The sequence below is a fragment of the Castanea sativa genome, chromosome 1 (genome assembly GCF_040712315.1).
Source record: "Castanea sativa cultivar Marrone di Chiusa Pesio chromosome 1, ASM4071231v1".
NCBI classification, from domain to species: Eukaryota; Viridiplantae; Streptophyta; class Magnoliopsida; order Fagales; family Fagaceae; genus Castanea; species Castanea sativa.
In genome coordinates this window covers 60,641,584-60,662,980 of record NC_134013.1, presented here as the reverse complement: position 1 = coordinate 60,662,980, position 21,397 = coordinate 60,641,584, and the positions used below count along the sequence as shown (strand labels likewise).

Here is a 21,397-nt window from a genome sequence, read left to right as displayed (position 1 = left end):
ATATATAAGCCTTCACTTATCATATCAACCATTTGTAAAGTTTTTTTTAATAAAAAAAGTTTATATTTTTAACATTTTCCAAAATAAATTTTTGAGTTGGAATGCTTTGGGATTTGTTGGCTATTAATATATCAAGGATATTACTGTCATGGTCCATGCTTAAATAATATATATAAATGCATTTGTATACATTTTTAAGTTTAGAAAGTTCATTTAGTAGGGTTCACACTAAACACACGTGTGCATACTCTCATAGTGATCATGAATGATAAATAGTGTCTTGAGATTCAGAATGAGACCAAGAGCAAAACTGGGTAGTAAGTTCGCCAACTGAGTTGAAAAGCATCACAAACACTAAAAGATGGATTCATTTAGAAATTAGCCAATCTACTATGTATGTGTCCGTCTTTTTTTCATTTACCTAGGAAGGGGGGGGGGGGGTGTTGTCTTCTCTCTGTGTTGTTGCAAGATCCAACAATTCTGATAAGAAAAGGAAAACAAGAATAGAAAAATCTTGTCATGCATGTCCAGGTGATCATCTGTGTTGGGACAAGCAATCTGCAGCGTTTACATTACTCTATGGTGTTATGGTTGTTATCTGTCTTGAGTCTGTGAATCACTCTCAGTTATTAATGTGAAAATGTCAGAAAATCCTAGAGATCTCCATTATTGAAACTCAAATGCATGGATTGGCAACAGTTTTTGACAATTACATCTTATTTTTTAGTTGTCTACATTACAATTTTTTGCATTGATATTATTTTGTATTTATTTATTTTTTGTTTAGTAAAAAGTTTGGTGCTTCTTACAATCACGCAACAGAGTTATAACATAAAGAGCTTATTTCGTGTGATATTGTTTCTTTATCTCAACTATTTTGAGTGTTTTTGCGAAAAAAATATATAATCATTTTTTATAGAGAATGGAGATGACAACAAATTTATTTATTAGGGAAGTGTTTGTTACACACTTGTGTTTTGCAACTGAAAATGTGGGTTCAACCCACTATTTTCTAATAAATTCGGATTTAAAATAGGTAATTTTAACCTAAACCTATCTCTTTCTATTCTCAAGTTCACCAAAATAGACCGAAGTGGACCAAATCAGACTGATGCATTGAATAGATTGAAATGGACTGCATGGACTGAAATGAACCAAAATGGACCGAAGTAAACCAAATTGGACCAAATCATCAGCCACATCACCATTTTTATATATTTATTGATTTGTTCTTCTAATTTTTTTAATAATATTAAATATATTACTTTACACCTTCATCTTGGACTGTTTTCCTTTTTTTGAATAATATCTTGGAGGGTTTAATATATTTAATATTATCAAAATATTTGAGGAATAAATCATTAACAAAATGGTGATATGGTTGATAAAGTGGTTGAACAGGAGTGTAGCAGATGCTACGTTTTAACTTTTAAATACTAATAAATAGATGTTAGTTTGGTTGACTTTCTTGTAAACTCTTTGCGAGTGGGGGTGGTTTTTCGTCCAGATTATCATACAACAGATTGGTAAACTTCATGCCTTTTCAAAACCAATGCCACTTACCAAAGATACTTTCAAATACAATAAAACAAACAACAGTTAACTGGTCATCTTGCAGATAAATGGAGTTTCTTTTGTTGGCTGGGCCTGGTATGATCAATTTAATAAGTTTTTACTGACTATGAGATGACTATGCATACCAGTACCACATCGGAATATGATGGTGAAATTTTTAAAGAAGTGACTGGATTTTGATAGATTTACACATCTGGTACATCTGGTTTCTCAATAAGAAGTGCCAGACATTCTGTTGTTATTTGATGGAACTTATTACTGTTTTAAAGCAACAGGCCACACAACATTAATGCTTAAAAACAAAATTTGGTGTTATCATCAATTGGGTATATAACCTTATCATTACGAAATGGAGTTTTGAGAAACTTTATGTGATCGGCAATGGAAAAGTTTCACATGATCTCTGTTGCTGATAATTTAAAAAAGAATAGAACAAAAGAGCTCATGTGGGGATCCAAATTGCATGCCAGGCACAGCACATGTCATGACAGCATGACGCCCCTTAATTCATCTTGCATTGGCTAACACATCACCGCCTATACTAGTAGAAGAATTCTAGTCACAATTTTCAAAAGTTCTTAATCAATTAGACAATTCAAGCTTGTCCAATTGTCTCTGCACTCTGCACTCAGCACTCAGCACATTAAGCTTGTTAGATGGGTTAACATTAGGTGATGATAGCCCTCATGGCCCTTCCGTGACTCCATTTACTAGGCCTGAAACTAGAACCATAATATACCGACAGCTTGGTACTATTTTTTTTGGCATATATATTTTACTAGAGGATTCAGTCTTGTCTTTATCCTAATTTAGAAATATGGATAAGAGAAGAACATCTTATCCCTTTTAGTTGATGTCCTCATGTGTGTAGATGGTCATGGATAAACCCAAAACCTGTTCATGTTATGCATGTATTAAAAAATAATAATAATGCTCTAATAGATTGTTGTAGCCGAAGTTTATGTAACTAGGTAAGGGGACTTCTAATTTACTTCTTAGTTTTTAGTAATAAAAGATTCTATCATTGGAAAGATAGTGGTCATGAGACTCATGCTTAAGATTAAATATTTTTCTCATATGAACCACATGATTAGAGCTTGATATAAGGATTCCCAAATTAATATCATTAATGATGAAGTGAGATTGTTGTTACATTTTTAAATCATACCGGATGATGATGATGCTGAAGTGGGCTGCGATCTCTATGACAGGTTGCCTCTGACACTAATAAAGAAACACAATTTCGAGACACTCTTCCTGTGTTAAGTTGCACACCTTATATATATGTGTGTGTTTTATGTTAGTACTATGGTTATATAATATAAAGACTATTTGCTTATACATAAATTTTACCTGGAGAAAGTGAAACTAGACAAGATCACACCTCTCGTTGCAACGAAAACAAAAATATTATCATGGCTTCTCATTTGTGGAGTCTATGCCTAAGTTTCTTGCTTTTGGCCTCTGGTTCTATAAGTGCAACGCCTAGGAAAGTTATAGACGTACCATTCGGGCGAAACTATGTACCAACGTGGGCTTTGGACCACATCAAGTACTTCAATGGCGGTTCAGAGATTCAGCTCTCACTGGACAAATTCACAGGTAAGGCAATTACCATTGCTAATTGAAATCTCAGCATTTTAACAAGTTCTTATGTTTTAAACTTCCTTCTGCAATATTGAATAGGAACTGGCTTTCAATTCAAAGGATCTTACTTGTTCGGTCACTTCAGCATGCAAATAAAAATGGTTCCAGGAGATTCAGCTGGAACAGTTACCGCTTTCTATGTAAAATCTGGTTCTCTATTCTTTAGTATAGGAGCATACATATACATAGTAGATAAAGCTATTGAGTGATTTTTGTTGGTCTGGTCACAGTTATCTTCACAAAATTCGGAGCACGATGAGATAGACTTTGAGTTCTTGGGGAACAGAACAGGGCAACCTTATATTTTGCAAACAAATGTGTACAGCGGAGGGAAGGGAAATCGAGAGCAGAGAATTTATCTTTGGTTTGATCCAACCAAAGCCTACCACACTTATTCTGTCCTATGGAACTTGTATCAGATTGTGTAAGCCTTCCCTTTTGCCCTTTGACCACTTTCTCTTTCTTTGAAGGTCGCACTTTTTGTGTTCCACTTTATACTACACCAATTATAGTTTGATTGTGTAAATTTGATTGGATAAGCATGTATTTTGATTCTTATATCGAGTGTTTATTAAGTCATACTTGCATATAAACTAATTATAACTTGATAATGAGTTCTTTTAGATATAAGAACACATGTGACTAGCACTTTCCATGGTCATGTACAAACTAACAAAAATGAAGGCATATGAATATGATGCAGGTTCTTTGTGGATGATGTGCCAATAAGGGTGTTCAAGAACAACAAAGACTTGGGGGTAAGATTCCCATTTAACCAACCCATGAAGATATATTCAAGCCTTTGGAACGCAGACGACTGGGCCACAAGGGGTGGCTTGGAGAAGACAGACTGGTCCAAGGCTCCCTTTGTAGCCTCTTACAAGAGCTTCCGCATTGATGCATGTGAGGCATCAGTGAATGCAAGGTTCTGCCAGACTCAAGGGAAGAGATGGTGGGACCAGAAGGAGTTTCAGGATCTTGATGCCTTCCAATACAGAAGGCTCAGTTGGGTCCGCCATAGATACACCATCTACAACTACTGTACAGATCGTGTTCGCTTCCCTAGCCTCCCACCCGAGTGCAAACGAGACCGCGATGTTTAGAACTTAGAAGTTTTTTTTTAGTTTTACTACTACTGCTATTTATTAATGATGTTCTTTTGTACTACTACTACATTTTATATCATTATCTGTTTTCACATACATCTGATTCCTCTGTCAGTGTCTCAGAGGCACAAACTCTTTAGGTTACATTGATTTACATACACTCTCTGCATATAGGATGTGGCTGCACTAGACAACAACCTCATAGTTTCAAGATTTGCGTCCACAACACCAACTTGATAGTTCCAAGTTAAATTTCAAGGTTTGTCTCTAGTGAATATTTCACCGGTTCTTGCATCAAGCACATGGAGGGGGGTTTCTTTGGTGACTTAATTTTGACGCTCTTTTGCCAAATTACATCCATTAACAAAGTAGAGAACATGAATCACACATCGTAACTTTTTTTATATTTTATATTTTATAATTTCAGTAGTAATAACAATGAGGAAAATGATTTGTACCATGGTTTTTCTTTTAAAGGGGAGTAAGTAATTTCTCTAAGCTATAAGGCTCTTGGTGCAATCATAATTTTTTGTTGTTGTTGTTAAATTTATTTATTATTCGATAGCTAAAACTATGGGAGATGAGATCCGCACCCCTACTTCTCATGGTAAAAAAGAACAAATAGTGCCAATATATTATAAAACTCTTGGTACAATCATAGTTAATTACAATTCCAATTTGGAGTAATAAATCTTCATAGATGATGGTTTTAACCATGCAAATTTTTGAAAAGGACTTTGATTCTTATAGTGCCTTGGCTAAAAAATTTTATTGTTTATTGTAGACATCAAAATTTTATAATATATTTACAGTTGTTTGATTAATTATGATCAAATACCATGTGGTCAAATTAGTGTGCATTTGATGACGTGTCAACAATGGACAATTAGCGAATGAAATCAAGCCACATGCCAAGTTTTTGAGTTACCATGACTCATATAAATGACACGTGTTCAGCCACGTGGCAACGTCAAATGAAGAAAGCCATATGGTAATGTCAGAAGAAAAAACCTATATGGAAAGTTCTTATTACATAAAAGACCAAATTAAATTCAAAATTAATTCTCAATAAATGCTGAGAGAAAGTTTCAAATTAAATACTATTGAGTTGCCTATAAATGGGGGCTTCTCATATGAGAAAATGGGACAGAAACTTGGAGAGAAAAACTCTACTGACACTCTCTGCCAAAATAAAGAGTCATTTCTAAGTCCAAAAGAGCACCCTTGCCCCCTCAAAAATCAAGCTCATTCCTACTTCTTCAAATCAAAGTAGGGATTTTTTTTTTTTCAATTTAAATCGAGATCAAGCCAACAGCCCTCACATCAAATCAAGTGCGTTCAACTACTTATTCAACTTGGAGACATTAAGACAAGATTCAAGATCAAGCTTTATAGCCCTTCAAACCGTAAAGTTTCTTAGAGATCAAATCAAAGGAGTTTATTATATTTTTTTCATTTGTAAAAAGTCACACAAAGGATTGTACTCACATATATACAAATTAATATAAATTGATAATTTGTTACATTATTTCGTGATTGTATGATTTATCTTTTACGAAAATTGTGTGCACACTTGTCTATTTGGCTTTCTTTGAATGAAATGAAAGTCTTTTTATTATTATCAAGAAGTAATGAGTTACTTGCTAAAAAAGTAATTGGTTTTTTTTTTATCCACCAATAAATAGGATTTGAAAATCTAATATATAAGCAATATAATAAAGGACTCAATAGATATGGAAGAAAGGTCCTGTGGAGATGATAAATGTGTTAAGAGAGTACTAGAGGAGGTTACTAATTATAGCGTTGTTGATAATACTTAGCCAAGATGGGTGTGATGTGTGATCATAAAGAAATCTGAATATCAGGTGTAGAAAAAAGATGCACATGCCCATCGAATATGGTTGAAATTACGAAGGTCAACTTGTAATAAAAATTTATATTTGAGAAAACGCGTATGAGGTTATCAAGATGTTGTACATGATAGGGAATAAATCAAGATGAACTTAATTATATAGTGGCTTACATAGTGACCAGTAGCATTGGCGAATTAGCACCTTAATGTTGTCATGATAGGGAATAGATTAGGATAATCTTGCAAGTAAAAATATGGATTATTGGAGATCGTAGAAGTTCGAATTTGATAATTATTGGAGCTCACAAAAGTCTGACATTAATACCATATTATATTAGTAAAATATAGCTTTGATATCATGTTAGAAAATGTGAGACATAGCTTGGACACATGTTAATGTGCATGAGAGATATAAAGAAAGCTAAGAGAGAGAGAGAGAGAGAGAGAGAGAGAGAGAGAGAGAGAGAGAGAGAGAGAATGATTCGGCTTTAAAGGTCCGCAGAAAATGGTTTTTGATGATTACACTTTGCTATTAATCTTTATGTTTTAAAGTGATATTGAAGGATATTTATAGGTGGATTATAGACCGACCATAGACTAACAAGAGATTCTAATACTTGCACTATAAGTAGAATTATGATTACTTGCAGTCCAAGTAAAATTATAATTACTTTAACTGCACTTGAAGTAGAATTAGATACAATAAACTTGGATGAGAGTTATATAACTAGCTTGAACCTTAACTAGGTTAGCAAAAAAATCTTGAACCTTAACTAGGATTGGGCCTTGATATCTCTTATTAAGTGGATCAATCACTAGGTCCAACAAGCTTTGATTTGTAGTTAATTACATTTGAAACTTCAAACTTAGCCATTTCAAAAACATTTGATGTACTAGGAAAATAATCAAAATATATATATTCTGCTTACCTTGTGTTTATTGCTTAATTACATTAGCATAAGTGCACAACTAAAAGCTTATATAGAGCTATAACCATGCCATAATATACAATAATTATTTGATGTATACATTATTCTTCTCACAATTTGTGAATCTCACAATCATGTGAGACTCATACAATATGGGAAGATGATACATATATCAGATACATGAGATACCTTCTTTGTAAGATGATACTTTGAAGTAAGTAAATGCAACTCATTAGACAATAGCTTCAACAACTCTTTTCATTCAAAATTATTGAGGGTCAAAGATACATCCCTAGGACCTACATCAATATTAGGTGGTATTGCTTCAATGAAAAGGGAAAAAAAGAAATGTAATTCAGAAAACAAAACATAAAATGAGAGGGGCAAAAATAGAGACAACGATGCAGTTGACAACTAGTTTTTATCACTTCCAGTTGTTGGCAACAATGTGAGCCAAATCCACAACCCTTTGAGAGTAACCCCACTCGTTATCGTACCAAGCAATTACCTTCACCATGTCATCTCCCATGACCAATGTCAATGATGAGTCAACAGTTGAGGATACATCAGTGCACCTGAAATCCACTGAAACAAGGGGCTCATCGCAAACAGAAAGAATACCATTGAGCTCCTTCTCAGCACTTTCTCTGAAAGCAGCATTCACCTCTTCGGCAAAGGTCTTCTTAGATACCTGGACAACAAGGTCGACCACAGACACATTTGGAGTAGGCACACGCAGGGCAATCCCATTGAGTTTGCCTTTAAGTGATGGTAGGACAAGGGCCACAGCCTTTGCTGCACCTGTTGAAGTGGGAACAATGTTTAGAGCAGCAGCTCTTGCACGTCTAAGGTCGCGGTGGCTGGCATCAAGTAGCCTCTGGTCACCGGTATATGAGTGAGTGGTAGTCATGGTACCCTTGATGATGCCTGTCACATATTTGCATTTCTATTATTTATAAAAAATGGGAGATTAAAATTTTCAAATTTGAGTATGAAATTTTCTGTTGTACCATTTGAAAATAAGCTTCATAAATCATAATAGACCTATAATTTAAATTCACCTTTTAACACAGATTACTCTACTATTAAAAGGTGAATTTTAACTATAATTACTGACATGATCTATCGTTATTGAAGTGACATCACTTTCACTTCGATCCACTAATAACATCAATTTCATCATGAATCAATCATAACATGTTAACCCTTATAAAAAAATATTGTCTTTCAGACTTTTCAAAAATCTAGAGGTTAAGGGAATGGGATGAAATGTGAATTACCAAACTTCTGGTCAAGGACCTTGACAAAGGGAGCAAGGCAATTAGTGGTGCAAGAAGCATTGCTGATGATGGCCTCAGCTGGGTTGTAGGCGTCTGCATTGACTCCTACCACGTAGGTTGGGATGTCACCCTTCCCAGGGGCAGTAATAAGCACCTTCTTAGCCCCAGCCTGAATGTGCTTCCCTGCACCCTCTCTATCCACAAACACCCCGGTCCCTTCGATTACAAGGTCGATCTCCAAGTCCCTGCACTTGAGGTAGTGGAAATTTCCTTTTCATTACTTAAGTCTCTAAAAATTTCCAAAATCTCAATGCCAAAGCCATCCAATCACTAAATTACTGAACAAAGAAGTGAACTTACTTCCAGGGTAGGTTGACGGGGTTACGGTTTGATACGACCTTGATGATCTTGCCATCAACGGAGATGGCTTCGTTGCCAGAAGGCTTGACATCAGCGTCGAAGATGCCGAGGGTGGAGTCGTACTTGAGGAGGTGGGATGCCTGCTTCACACCTCCGGTGTCATTGATGGCAATGACATCCAAAGGGGAGTCCTTGCGGCCATGCCAGCACCTCAAGAAATTTCTGCCTATTCTACCGAACCCATTTATGGCCACCTTTAGCTTAGCTTCCACTACCCCTCTTCTGTATCCTCCACTTCCAGCCTAATTCATCATGTTAGACCAATAATTGAAATGATTAACTTCATTTATAATTTTTTTGAGATAACTGATATCAAAATGTGTTCTTGAGTTTAAATACTATCTTCACTCTACACTGCTAATTGACCAATTCAAGTGTGTGGCATATACACAGTGAAGCTCCGGCGCCCAATTAAGTTTTTTAAACGAACAGTCACACATCACACATGCTCAAGTTAAAGGCCATTCACTTTTTATCATGTGTCTGTCTAGGTTAGAGTGCTGTATGGAATTTAGGAATCGTAATTTACATGCTGCAATTTTAAAGAATTTTTTGTTTTCAAGCAAATGTAACTTGACTATTTAATGATATCAATATTCTATATATGATAGAGAAGTTTAAATCGGAACCTTTTGTTAGTTGTGTTAGCTACTCAAGACCCTCCTAGATTTTCATAAATTCCAATGATTTATGTACAAGGGCATATATTTTTTGTAGGTGATGATTGTCATTTGTCACCCTTCAAATCTCTATTTATTAAAAATATTTAAAGAGTACTAATTAGTATACACTGGTGTGTACATAGTGTATATATCATATCAGCTGAAATCATGTCTTCAAAACACAATTAAACTTGAAAAATCTTATTTTCAAAACACAACTTCAAAATTATAACCGTTAAAACATAATTTCTAAAATATGTGTGCGAATGTGTGGAACAAACCTTAACAATATATAAATGTCCATTGTTGTCCTTTATATTAGTTAAAAGTATTCATAACACATTCTTCATTAACATATATTATTGGATCAAAAAGATTAAGTAATATAAATAACAATTACCGTAGAACCAATGTTATAAATTCCAAATCATATCGTATTTATAAAATTTAAATAAATAAAAAAAAGGTTCGAACTGGTATGGTTAATAATTTTACCAAACCATTGTGATATAATGGTGGAACATAAAATACGAGAGGATTATGCTATTATAATTGTATGCTATGGACAAGAGAAGTACGACTGGAAGTGGAACAGTAATGGTCAATTATGCATTTGGCTAGTAACTCACAGCATGTGTCTGGATAGCGACGATTGAAAATATGTCATCTGAGCTTTTCCTCCCAAAGGAAAGGCAAGCTGATGAGTTGCGTAGGCCTGAGAATTCTGCAAATCCTTTTCCATTTGCCTGAAGAAAGAAAGTATAGAGCATATAGCATTCGTTTAGCAATTCGATCATAATCAAAACAAGCTACAACATGATCAAAGAAGCATTGTTTTCTTATTTTTTGTTTTGGATTAACGACCAAGTATATTGTATTCCTTCTTATATATTTGAAGAGAGAGAGAGAGGTGCATGAACCTGAAGAGATGGTTTGGCTACAGAAAGAGTAGCCGAAGCCATGGATGGCAGCCAAAGCGAGATTTAATGTATAGTAGTAAATTAAAAAGCGTGGCTGATGCAGCACAAGTAGTAGTACTACCACAAGTAGCAAAAACCATGGCCATCAACGTTGCATTATCTTATTAATAAGTAGCAGAAGTGGTTACGGTGTGGACGTTTGGGAAATAATGAGAGGATGAGATTTTGGATAGCCCTCTCATTCAACGAATGGTTGTGGTTGCTGATTTCTTGTGTGCCTGCTTTCCCCTCTCCACCACTGATCTCTTTTTCTTTTCTTTCTTAATTTTTTTTTTTTTTTTTTTTTTTGGGTTTAGGAGATTGTTGTGGACTGGACAGAAACTCCCCCATTTTTATCGTCTGGCTATCTTTCGGTTCCCTGTTTTTGGACTTTTGGGCCTAAGCCCTCATTCTTCTTTAAGTGGGCCAAATTATGGCTCTGCAATTTTCATTGTATATGTTTTTTTTTTTTTTGCTACTTGTAGTAGTACTACTTGTGGGTTTCATTGCGGCATTTATCAAGTTATGCCCCCTCAAATATTTGGATATGAAGAGATTGGCCCAAGGTTTATATGCCTTTAAAGCTATGCGCCAACCTAATTTGGAGATGAATGCCTTGATTAAGTCGTGAGCTCTTCTGAATCCAAGACCTCCTGAAGTTTTTGGTTTGCATATGGAATCCCGAGCGTTGGGATGAAGATGGTGCTTTGAGTCCATTAAACCCCAAAAGAAGTCACGCATTTTTGCATTAATTTGGGAACAAGTGGATGTTAGAAATTGAAAGGAGGACATTCAATAAGCTGGAATGGATGTAAGGACAAATCGTATTAGAGTGGATCGAGCTGCCTGTGAAAGTAATTTAGACCATGTTTGGTTTATAGGTTTTCATCGCTCAATTTCCAAATTTTGTAGGCCCTACATGAACTTGCTTTGTCTTTTCCTAACTCATTTCTATAACTCAATACTCAAAAAATTGAATTTGAGTTGTGAAAACTAAGAACAACATTTTGATGTTCTCTAGTGATGAGAATTGAGTTTCAGTGAAATTTTTGTAAAATAAAGAAAATGAGTGAGACTCACTCACATGACTAGTCTTATTGATTACATGTTTGGATAATCATTTGCTTTGTTAAGTGATCATTGTAGTCATTTCCATATAACTGTCATGTGTTTGATCAAGTTGCTCATATATTTCACATCTTGTTTACTTTATTGCAATTTACTTTTCACTTTATACTTGTCTTTTATTACTTGCTTTACCTTGAGAGTATAATGTGTTTTGTGCAAGTGTTTCTAGATATAGGCATTTTGTTCCAAGTTCATTACAGGTTTTAGATTTATGTGTGAGTGAGTTTTGTCATTGTTCTCAAACTCACGTTTAAGTCTAAAGTCTATTATAAGGTGTTTTGTCACGGAATAGTCAAAGGGAGAGATTATTAAGTTATAGTTTTTCACATAACATTTATGTTGGCTTTAATCTATGAAAAAAAGTGTTGTGGTTGCATTAATTTATTTCCTTGTATTTTGTGGGATTTAATTGTAATGGGTTTAGTATTAAGTTGGTGAAGTTTTGATCAAAACAGTTGAAGGTCACATGAAGAGCACATGCCAAAAGCTGAAGAGTCAATGTATCTTGCGACTAGGCCAACTCACAAGATGACCCACAAGATACACTAACAGCTGGGATTTTAAGTGTGACTCTTATACCGTTCATCCATACTATATATGCTCTCATTACCCACAAAATTGTAAGGAGACTATTAAGAAGAAAACCCTAGAGAGCGGTTTTTACGACGCCTATCTTGTTAGAGAAAGCTACTCATCCTCAAGAGAGATGTAAAAAAATTTGTAACTTTAACATTTTCTTCCTTTTAAAGGCCAGATCTAAATGTAAAACAAAATAAAAAAGCCCTAAAAATTACCCAACAACAAAAATTACAAATAGTTAAGCTAAAACAATTAAGCCCAATCAACTAATTTTACCCAAAACAAACAACCCGACCCTTTAAAAAATTTTGTTCATATCTAGACACACACAAAAAAAACATAAATAAATAAATAACCATTAGCTGTTAAGCAATAAAGCCAAAGGCTAGAGTCGCCGCATGCAATCAACAGCAAAATTTCCCCCCTAACCTCAAGTCTTGGCTCCGTCCCTAAGCCAAACGAAAATAATCGAATGGGTGACAAATTTTAGCTTTTACAATTTTATTATTATTATTATTATTATTATGAAATGGGTTCAAGTTACACCTTGTGTAACTCCACAAGAGTTACACTTTTTTTAAACCATAGATTTTCCAAAGATCAAACGGTCAAAAAAGAAGACATATTTATCTATTATATCATTAAATACTTACCTAATTAATAGTTTCCACATTATCTCTCTCCTCATTAAATATTTCTCTTGTCTCTCTTTCTCTCTTTATTAATTCATTCTTTCCTTTTTCTTTGAAATTCTTTTCTTTTCTTTTCTTTTTTTTTTTTTAGAAACTTTTTCTTTACAATTCCTCGTATGTTTCTACTCAATTTGAAAATTAGTGCGGCTACCTGATGCTATGGAGAATTTTTTTTTTTTTTTTTTGAGAAAGTACTATGGAGAAGTTAGTTTCAAGTAGGTGTCAATTTTTTATTATTTTCTCCAACAAGTTGGATTCCATTTTTTTTTTTATTTTTTCCTACTAGTTAACGATAGAACTTAGAAGTGGTTTCGTTGTTAAGGACTTACTTGTTTACAGTGGTGTGGCTATTATGATTCCTTGTTTATTATTGTTTAGCGGCTTGGTTTTTTTTTTAGCTTAAAATCTAAAGAAAAGATTGATATGGTGGATTCCAGTTTGGGTCAGACGAGAGATCACATTTTCTGGTTATAACATTTTAAGATCATACCCTCGTAGATACCAAAACATCTGCTAAGCACATTCACAAGTGTTGGGCTCTCCAATCAACTGCAAAATCATCATCACTGTCGTCCTCACTGGATGATTCTTCATGGTTGGACTCCTTGGCAACACCATCAGAAGCTTTTCTACGTTTGACAGACCTAGCAACCTGCAGTTCCAATTTCTTCTTCTTCTTCAACATGTTAACTGAGAGCATGTTTGTTTGGATAAAGCAAATTAATGAAAAGAACAAAATAAAATTTTAAAGGAGCAAGTACTATTTAGTATCTGAATTCCTAAAAATTTCTCAACAAAAAAAAAATCAAGTTCAGGGATAGCCATGATTAGATCATTTGAATTTCTTGTGAATAGATTTGTACTTATTATGTCTCTTAACTTATCTAGTACCATTTGAATTTCTTGCAAATAGATTTGTACTAAAGTTTTTGCCCACACCAAAATGATATTATGCTCTACGGATAGAAAGAAAAAGGAATTAAAAAAAAAAGGTATGGAAAGAATTTAATAAGGAGAGAGAAAAAAATTGTAGTATTAATTAGGTAATGAGGGGAAAAGGAATAGCATTTGAGGATTTTTTTTTTTCAACCATTAGATCTTATAAAAATCTACGGTATAAAAAATGTGTAACTTTTGTAAAGTTACACTAGGTGTAACTTGAACCTATCTCTATTATTATTATTATTGTTGTTGTTGTTGTTGTTGTTGTTTTATAACAATGCACGTATAGAAATTTAACTCTTAGATTCTTCTAATAATTTTTTATTTGATAATATGTTTTGGGTGGAAGAAATTACAATATTTGCAAAGAAAATAACTTTAATAGATTATCAATAACAAATTTTTATCCTAATTTGTCCAATTAAACATTGTTAAGTTTTATTAATTTTTTTTAGTTACACTTTTTAGTGTTTTGGATTGTAGGCAAAAAAATAATGTTTGAGAAAGTTTATTTAAAACTAAAAGAAGAATTTCTAAATTTTATATTCATTTTAAAGATTTACAAAATGTTATAAATAAATTTTATTATAAAATGAATATTTTCGTTAACTTGCCTTCTAAATTTCTGAGAAAATTTGTATTATTTTCATTTTTGTACGATAAAATTTATATTTATGATTTATGATTGTTCCTATATTACACTTACAATAAATAAAAATATGATTATGAAATACATTAATCATTATTAAATTAGTTTAAATTGTAAAATAAAAATTTAATAAAACTACCATAAAAATAATTATTATATGCAACACTTGAGTTCATAGCACAAATAAAACCTGACGGGTTTTTTCCTAATATTGTGTTGTCCCCTTCGATACAAGATAAAGTACAACGTAAGATATCATAAGTGCTCCGACATCTAACATCTCCTCGTGAATTTCTCACTAATTTGAAAATGTTCTTGATGGACTCTCCTTGCGTGTCCTACAATATCTAAATAATTAGACAATTAGAGAAAGAGAAGAACATCTGAAGCCATGCTTTTTATTGAAGTAAGATATTATTCATTAACATTTTAGTGTCTAGTTTTTAACAAGTAGACAACAATAACAAAATAATTCATACCATATATTTATATGCATCTCTACTATACGTAACTAACTTGTAACCGCATGCATATGCATGAATATACTTAAAGATATATAATAAGACGCATAATATAATTTCTATATATATAATTTAAATACTATTGATAGTCATTTTTATATTTTGTTAATTCTTTAAAAAAAATTTTAAGGATATTATTAGATATAAAATGTAAATTGTCCATTTTTCTTAATTATTGTGAAACACTTTTTTTTTACGATTCATTTATTCTAGACTCTTTGGTTTTGTACTTAATAACTCATTTAGATAAATATTTATGATGTGGTCTCACATTTGATTCTAAAATTAAGAAATAAAACTCTTTAAGAATAAATAATTTACGACACATGACGCAAAATTAGAATTCTAATTTATAATTCTGATTTAAGTTTCTCTATAGACTAGTTAGGCTAAGCCATGTATAGTTTGGAATAAATACGGTCTGGTAGTGCTCTCGCACAACCTAAGGTGCTCTCGAGTGCCGTGTGTTGGGCATGGAAATTGTTAGAGTCTTGCAAGCTGCGTCCTTGCAAGAGTGGAGTGGTCTTCAGGCTGTAAGACCAGCAGAGGGGGTGGTGAGATGGAGGACGAACTAGAGGAACTGTGGAAGAAGCTTTCCTTTACAGAGGAAGAAGATGAGAGTATATCACTAGGGAGTAGTACCACGAAGGTAGCAAAGTTGATTGGAAAGAACTGTATTGTAATGAAGGTTCTGTCACATAAATATATGAACATTGAGGCCCGTCAAAAACACATGAGAATGCTATGGAAATCAAACAAAGGGATGCAAATAAACGAGATTGGGGATGAGGTGTTCTTGGTGGAGTTTGGAGATGGAAGAGATAAGAAGAGGATTATGGATATGAGCCCGTGGACTTACGAGAAACAACTTATTCTTTTGAAGGAGTTTGAGGGTGAACAAGTGCCAAAAGACATCCAACTATGGCAATCACCCTTTTGGGTGCAAATACACAATCTACCTCTCAAAAATATGACTAGAGAGACAAGGTGGGCAATCGGATCAAAGTTAGGAGAGGTTGTGGAAATGGATGACGCAGAATTGGGTGTCCAATAGGGAAAATGCCTCAGAGTAAAGGTGCAGCTTGATGTCACGAAAAAGCTGATACAAGGGAAAAAGATAGCCATTGAGGGTGGGGAACAACGGTGGATAGCTTTCAAATATGAACGTCTTCCAAACTTTTGTTACAGGTGCGATATGCTCAGTCACAGGCTGCGGGACTGTCCGAAGGGGAGGGTGGAAGTTCTGTCAGAGCTACTAGTGTTACAGTATGGGGCGTGGCTGAGGGGTGAGGTGCCGAGGAGAGGCGGTGGTGACTTAGTATTGCTCGAAACAGAGGATGGCTGGTATGCAAAGGGGGGTCTGACAAGGGACGTGGTGGGGGGTCAAAGAAAGTCTCTGCACACGCCGGGGAAGAGTCCTGAGCATCAAAAAGTCACGGAATCACCGCTGCCATACTTGGGAGCTAGTGACAGAGGGGAAGAGCATATCAAGGGTGGTCAGGAAAGCAGAAAACAAAGGGAGGATCATGAAAAGGGAAAGGAGACTAGCCTTAGTGAGCACCCTTATGGAATCATTTCCAATTTGGAAGAAGAAAACAGGGAGAGGCTCTAGGCTCAAAAACAAACGGAGGAAGTGATGCAGTGGGAGAAAGGGACAGAACCTAAGGGAGAGAAACCTTTTAAGTTTCGTATGGTGCCAAAGGCGGAAGGTAATAGAGATGAAGCGGGCCCAGTGAGTGTGGATAAGGAAATTGGCCCAATGGCGATGTTCTTCGATGAGAATTTGGGCTGGGTTGTGGAGACACTTGGCCCAAAAAGTGGCCATTGGAAATGCATGGCTAGAGAGGCCCATGGTGCAAGTCAAACTAAAGAAACAAAGGAGGAAATAAGATTGGGAAAAAGACATGGACCGAGTCCATTACAAGAGTTAGAACCTAACATTACTACTTAGAAACGAAAAAAACACCAGGAGAATAGCAAGGCACATGAACACAGTGAAGTGAGGGATGGCAGTGAGGTGGTGGCTATGGAGCAGCACCGCCAAGCCTCATAAGTGTGCTCGCATGGAACTGTCGGGGTTTAAGGTCACCCTCGGCGATCCTGAATCTCACCAATGAGGTGAAATCCAAAAACCCGGTTTTGGTTTTCCTTGTGGAGACCAAAGCGAGTCCGAGTAGAATCAAAGGTTTGAAGAGGAAAATGGAGTACACTCAAAGGATTACGATGCCGTGTGATGGTCGAAGTGGAGGACTGGCAATGCTGTGGTGAGAAGGGGTGGACGTGAGGTTCAAAAGCTTCTCTCACTCCCACATCGATGTGGTGGTCTATGGCGATGGTGGGCAAAGCCGTGGAGGGCATCGGGCTTTTATGGGCATCCGAATGCAAGAAAAAGGTATGTTTCTTGGGAGTTGTTGAATTCCTTAAAAAATCAGTGTGATATACCATGGATAGTTTTTGGGGATTTTAACAAAATCACCCATCCATATGAGAAGTTGGGTTGGGTGGAGCGTGATGCAAATCAAATGAGGAGTTTTAGCGAGTGCTTAAATGCATGTGGGCTTAATGATTTGGGTTTTATGGGGTAGAGATTTACTTGGTGCAATGGGAGATTAGGGGAGCAAAGGACTCTCATTAAACTAGATAGAATGGTGGCAAATGAGAAGTGGGTGGACGCTAAAAGAAAAGGATGGTGTCTCGGATTGGGAGTTGTTTGCCATCACAGCTTGGATGGTGTGGAACAATAGGAATGTGTTCAAGCATGAAGGGAGGTGCAAAGACCCAAAGAGAATTGCAATGGAAGCCAGAGAGTATGCAAAGGACGTGGCAGATGAGTTTCTGCCCCCTAGCCGCGGTTTAGCCCCTGTTAGAACAAAATGGCGTCCACCTCGACATGGGGTGTACAAAATTAATGTTGATGGGGCTGTGTTCATAGGTTTGAAAAGCTGTGGAATCAGGGTGGTCATCAGGAATAAAGGTGGTCAGATTATAGGAGCGTTGAGCAAAAATTTGCCCCTTCCATTGGGAGCTTTGGAGGTGGAAGCTATAGCTATGGAAGAGGGGCTTACTTTGGCTCGGGACCTTGGTTTGTGGGAAGTGGAATTAGAAAGTGATGCTCAGGTGGTAGTCAAGGCAGTCACAAGGGCAGAATCAGGGCCAAGTTCAATCATGAAGGTGGTGGAAGGGATAAGAATGGGGTTGAGTTCCTTCAGGTTCTGGTAGGTTAGCCATGTTCACAGACAGTGTAACAACGCTACACATATTATGGCTAGGGAAGCTAGTAATAATCTAGAATGTCATATTTGGGTGGAAGACACCCCCCTATAATAGCAAACCAAGGTCAATTGGATGTAATTTGTGAGGACTTTTGTCCTACGTAATGAGAATGCTATGAGTTTTCACTATCAAAAAAAAAAAAAAAAGATTTCAGTTTCTCTTAGTTTCACCTATTATTATATATACAGATAACTGAGACTACAATTAAATGTCCACAAATCATTTTTTTTTCCTATTAGATTTTCAATTTCTCTCTGTCTTCTCACATTTTCCATTCATTGAATCAATTGTTCATATATTTTGTATACTTAAATTTTTTTTTTTTTTTTTTTGAGAAGGTTGTATACTTAAAATTGATCAAGTCTTTTGTTGTATGTTTGTATATCTATCCCAAAAAACAAACAAAAAAACAAAAACAAAAAAAAAAAAACAAAAAAAAAAATCTCTTATTCAACCTTAAGAGATATTACTGCTTAAGCTAACTAGAACTCATAAGAGAATAAAATTTAACTAAATTTAGTCTAGTCAAACTTTAACATAAAAATATTAAGGTAACGAAAAACATAAGGTAGACAAACCTTATCCGCAGGGAGACATTGAAACTAATTCCACAATTTATCTTCTAAAAATAAATTTTCTCAATTTATACAATTGATTGTTAAGATTAAAAGTTTAGGGTGACAATATTTTAAGTAACATCATGGTTTTACAAAGAAAAAAAAAGGTAATTTACCTTAAACGACTCTAAAATGTTTCTTCTTAGATCACATTTCATTCTCTATTATAAGAAATTCAATTCTACGCTTAAGCTAAACCTGGCCAAAACAATATATCAAGGGAGAAAATTCAAACTAAAAATCCACACATAGATAAGAAATTGGAATAAAATAGGCCAATAGGGTAATGCTTAATTGGATGACAAATGAATTATGTTTTCATTAAAAAAAAAATCAAAGTAATAAAAAACCTAATAGCTCAACATGTTTGAAATACCTCATCCTCATTCCTCATGCATACAAATTCACAACGAGAGGTTTTGGCGTGGGTAGGCATGAAAGTGCCACTTGTCAAGCCATGAAAGAACCATTTGGCTGCACGAGAGATTGGCTTTACTTACCACATTCACCATATTAATTTTTGTTTAATTGGAAAAAATCACCATATTAATTTTATTATCATTTTACAAATTTTCAAATGGTAAAAATTTGTATTCACTGAGAACACACGTACCAACATTCTCATGGTACGAAACTAATGCATTAAAGGCTAGGATTCAAATTCAAAAGGAAAATGCTGGAATTACAAAAAATGGCGCAACCTTGTGCCACAACTCGCCACGTGACGAGTTGTGATTGGTAAAGGTGTGTCTCCACATAGCCCACAAACACCCCTTCCTCAGTCACAACTCGCCACATGGCAAGTTGTGGCACAAAGTTGTGCAATATTTGGTGGTCCTAGCACAACTCAATTCAAACCCTCCCTTTGGACCCAGAAAGATACAAGTCAAGCTAGTGTTTGTGGCAAAGGGTGAGAGAGACACTTTTGACAATTTCCTAAACTAAAAATAATCAGCCATAGATGGTAGTAGAAAAGCTAAGTATCTTTTGAAACTTTTTAAGTTAAGAGGCAAATAGTTCTTCTTCTTCTTTGTAGTCAGAAGTAAAGAAAGGTACATGTATGTGGAGGATCCGAACAAGGGCAAAGGAGAGGTGTGCAACCCCAGATGGACATATGGAAAGCATGTAATATCTATTCCATTTTTATATATTTTCTGGTCTTTTGTTCCAATTCTAGTGCATATTGTTGAACGTAGTGGGCTTAGCTATTCCTAGTTTCCTACACACAGCTGTACCATTGCGGTTCAAAGCTATACCAATCTTAGTCATATGGAATCAATATATGCTTTGCAATCATAACAGTTTATTCACTGTTGTTAGAGTGCAAGTTCAAGGAGGTTGGATCTGTTCTTTAATTTCTTTATTAGTGTTATATTTATAGCTTAACATTATACATCCATAAATCTAATGTACTATCATTTTCTCTCACAAGTCACGAACATAGGACTACAGCATATTCCCTTCTTTCTTTTACAGGAAGGTGTTTGATTGATTGAGATGTACAATTTGGTGATTATAAAATAAATAAAGCTAAAGGAAGGAATGATTGTTGCTTCAATGCTAGCAAAAGAAGGGAGGAAAAAAAAACGATTATGGAATCGTTTTTGTCATTACTTAGCCCTCAATCAATTAGAATAAAGAAACAGAGCAAGCTGGAACAAGATTATATGAATATAGTTACCACTTTCATTCATTATGTACTAATATATATGACAAACTATTTAATCCTTACTCAGGTTTATGCAGGACAAAGCCAGGACTTAAATTTAGGGAGCAGAAGTATAAACAAAAAAAAAAAAAATTGAAATTCCAAATAAACATTCATTTAATAAACCATCAATAAAGAAAAATACAGAATTTATTGTTTTTTAAAATATTACAATGCAATTATTTATGAAAATGGAACTCACCATTTTTTTTAATCTTCAACAAGCACTATGCACACAAGTACTCAACAACTAACCAATAAATTTCAAAGTTGCATTTAATCTCTTTAATTATTTACCCAAAAAAAAAATCTCTTAAATTTTTTAAAAGACACTAATAAATAAAAAACACTAACAGACAAAACTACAATAAAATACACAAAACATCACATGGGGATGGGTGTTGTCTTACACAGGTGTTCTTTTTCCCTTTTAGTATATGTGTGTCTTGTCATAAGTTGGGTGTTCTTCTACTCCTAGGCTAGTTAGATCTCTAGTTAGAATCGGCTTTGATTTTTTTTTTTTTTTTTTTTTTTTGCATGTGTTTGTTTTGGGGGTGATGTTTGGGCTTCATTTTTGTTGTTGCACTAATTTTTTTCATAACTTTTAAAAATATCAATAATATTGTTGTGCAATTTTATTGAAATAAATTGCTAAAAATATTATATTATATATATACTCTTTTTTTTTTTAAAAATTAGGGGGCCAATGCCTCCTCCCCCTCCCCCATGTTCAACTATAGCTCTGTCCCTAAGTTTATGGGATAGTTCTATGGTAATGATATTATTTCTTGTGGTCCATATTTGTAGTTCAAACCTCCCTCCCTTCAATGAGATTGGTTAGAGATACTCAGATGTTTA

General features: G+C 34.7%; 3 protein-coding genes across 3 annotated transcripts; 2 read left to right on the top strand and 1 right to left on the bottom strand.

Moving 5' to 3' along the window:
- Window positions 1-2,806: 2,806 nt before the first annotated feature.
- On the top strand, window positions 2,807-4,424 carry LOC142621714 (xyloglucan endotransglucosylase protein 2-like). The gene is made up of 4 exons (XM_075795061.1): window positions 2,807-3,177; window positions 3,262-3,362; window positions 3,453-3,646; window positions 3,926-4,424. The coding sequence occupies exons 1-4, from the start codon at window positions 2,991-2,993 to the stop codon at window positions 4,323-4,325; spliced, it is 882 nt and encodes a 293-aa protein (XP_075651176.1). The 5' UTR covers window positions 2,807-2,990; the 3' UTR covers window positions 4,326-4,424.
- Window positions 4,425-7,349: 2,925 nt separating this feature from the next.
- On the bottom strand, window positions 7,350-10,751 carry LOC142622237 (glyceraldehyde-3-phosphate dehydrogenase A, chloroplastic). The gene is made up of 5 exons (XM_075795683.1): window positions 10,392-10,751; window positions 10,101-10,217; window positions 8,750-9,051; window positions 8,390-8,634; window positions 7,350-8,036 (listed from the first exon to the last, which is right to left on the bottom strand). The coding sequence occupies exons 1-5, from the start codon at window positions 10,431-10,433 to the stop codon at window positions 7,534-7,536; spliced, it is 1,209 nt and encodes a 402-aa protein (XP_075651798.1). The 5' UTR covers window positions 10,434-10,751; the 3' UTR covers window positions 7,350-7,533.
- A 6,845-nt stretch (window positions 10,752-17,596) lies between these two features.
- Window positions 17,597-18,160, top strand: LOC142631428 (uncharacterized). The gene has a single exon (XM_075805594.1). It carries the CDS (start codon window positions 17,597-17,599, stop codon window positions 18,158-18,160), a length of 564 nt encoding a protein of 187 aa, XP_075661709.1.
- Window positions 18,161-21,397: the final 3,237 nt, after the last annotated feature.

Bases quoted from the DNA above. Each gene is read 5' to 3' on its own strand.
- LOC142621714 (XM_075795061.1), top strand. From the start codon at position 2,991: ATGGCTTCTCATTTGTGGAGTCTATGCCTAAGTTTCTTGCTTTTGGCC. The intron at 3,363-3,452 runs GTAAAATCTGGT...GTCTGGTCACAG, and splicing joins GAACAGTTACCGCTTTCTAT to TTATCTTCACAAAATTCGGA. The intron at 3,647-3,925 runs GTAAGCCTTCCC...AATATGATGCAG, and splicing joins TGGAACTTGTATCAGATTGT to GTTCTTTGTGGATGATGTGC.
- LOC142622237 (XM_075795683.1), bottom strand. From the start codon at position 10,433: ATGGCTTCGGCTACTCTTTCTGTAGCCAAACCATCTCTTCAG. The intron at 10,218-10,391 runs GTTCATGCACCT...TTCTTTCTTCAG, and splicing joins TAGCCAAACCATCTCTTCAG to GCAAATGGAAAAGGATTTGC. The intron at 8,037-8,389 runs GTAATTCACATT...AATATGTGACAG, and splicing joins GGTCCTTGACCAGAAGTTTG to GCATCATCAAGGGTACCATG.
- LOC142631428 (XM_075805594.1), top strand. From the start codon at position 17,597: ATGAGAAGTGGGTGGACGCTAAAAGAAAAGGATGGTGTCTCGGATTGG.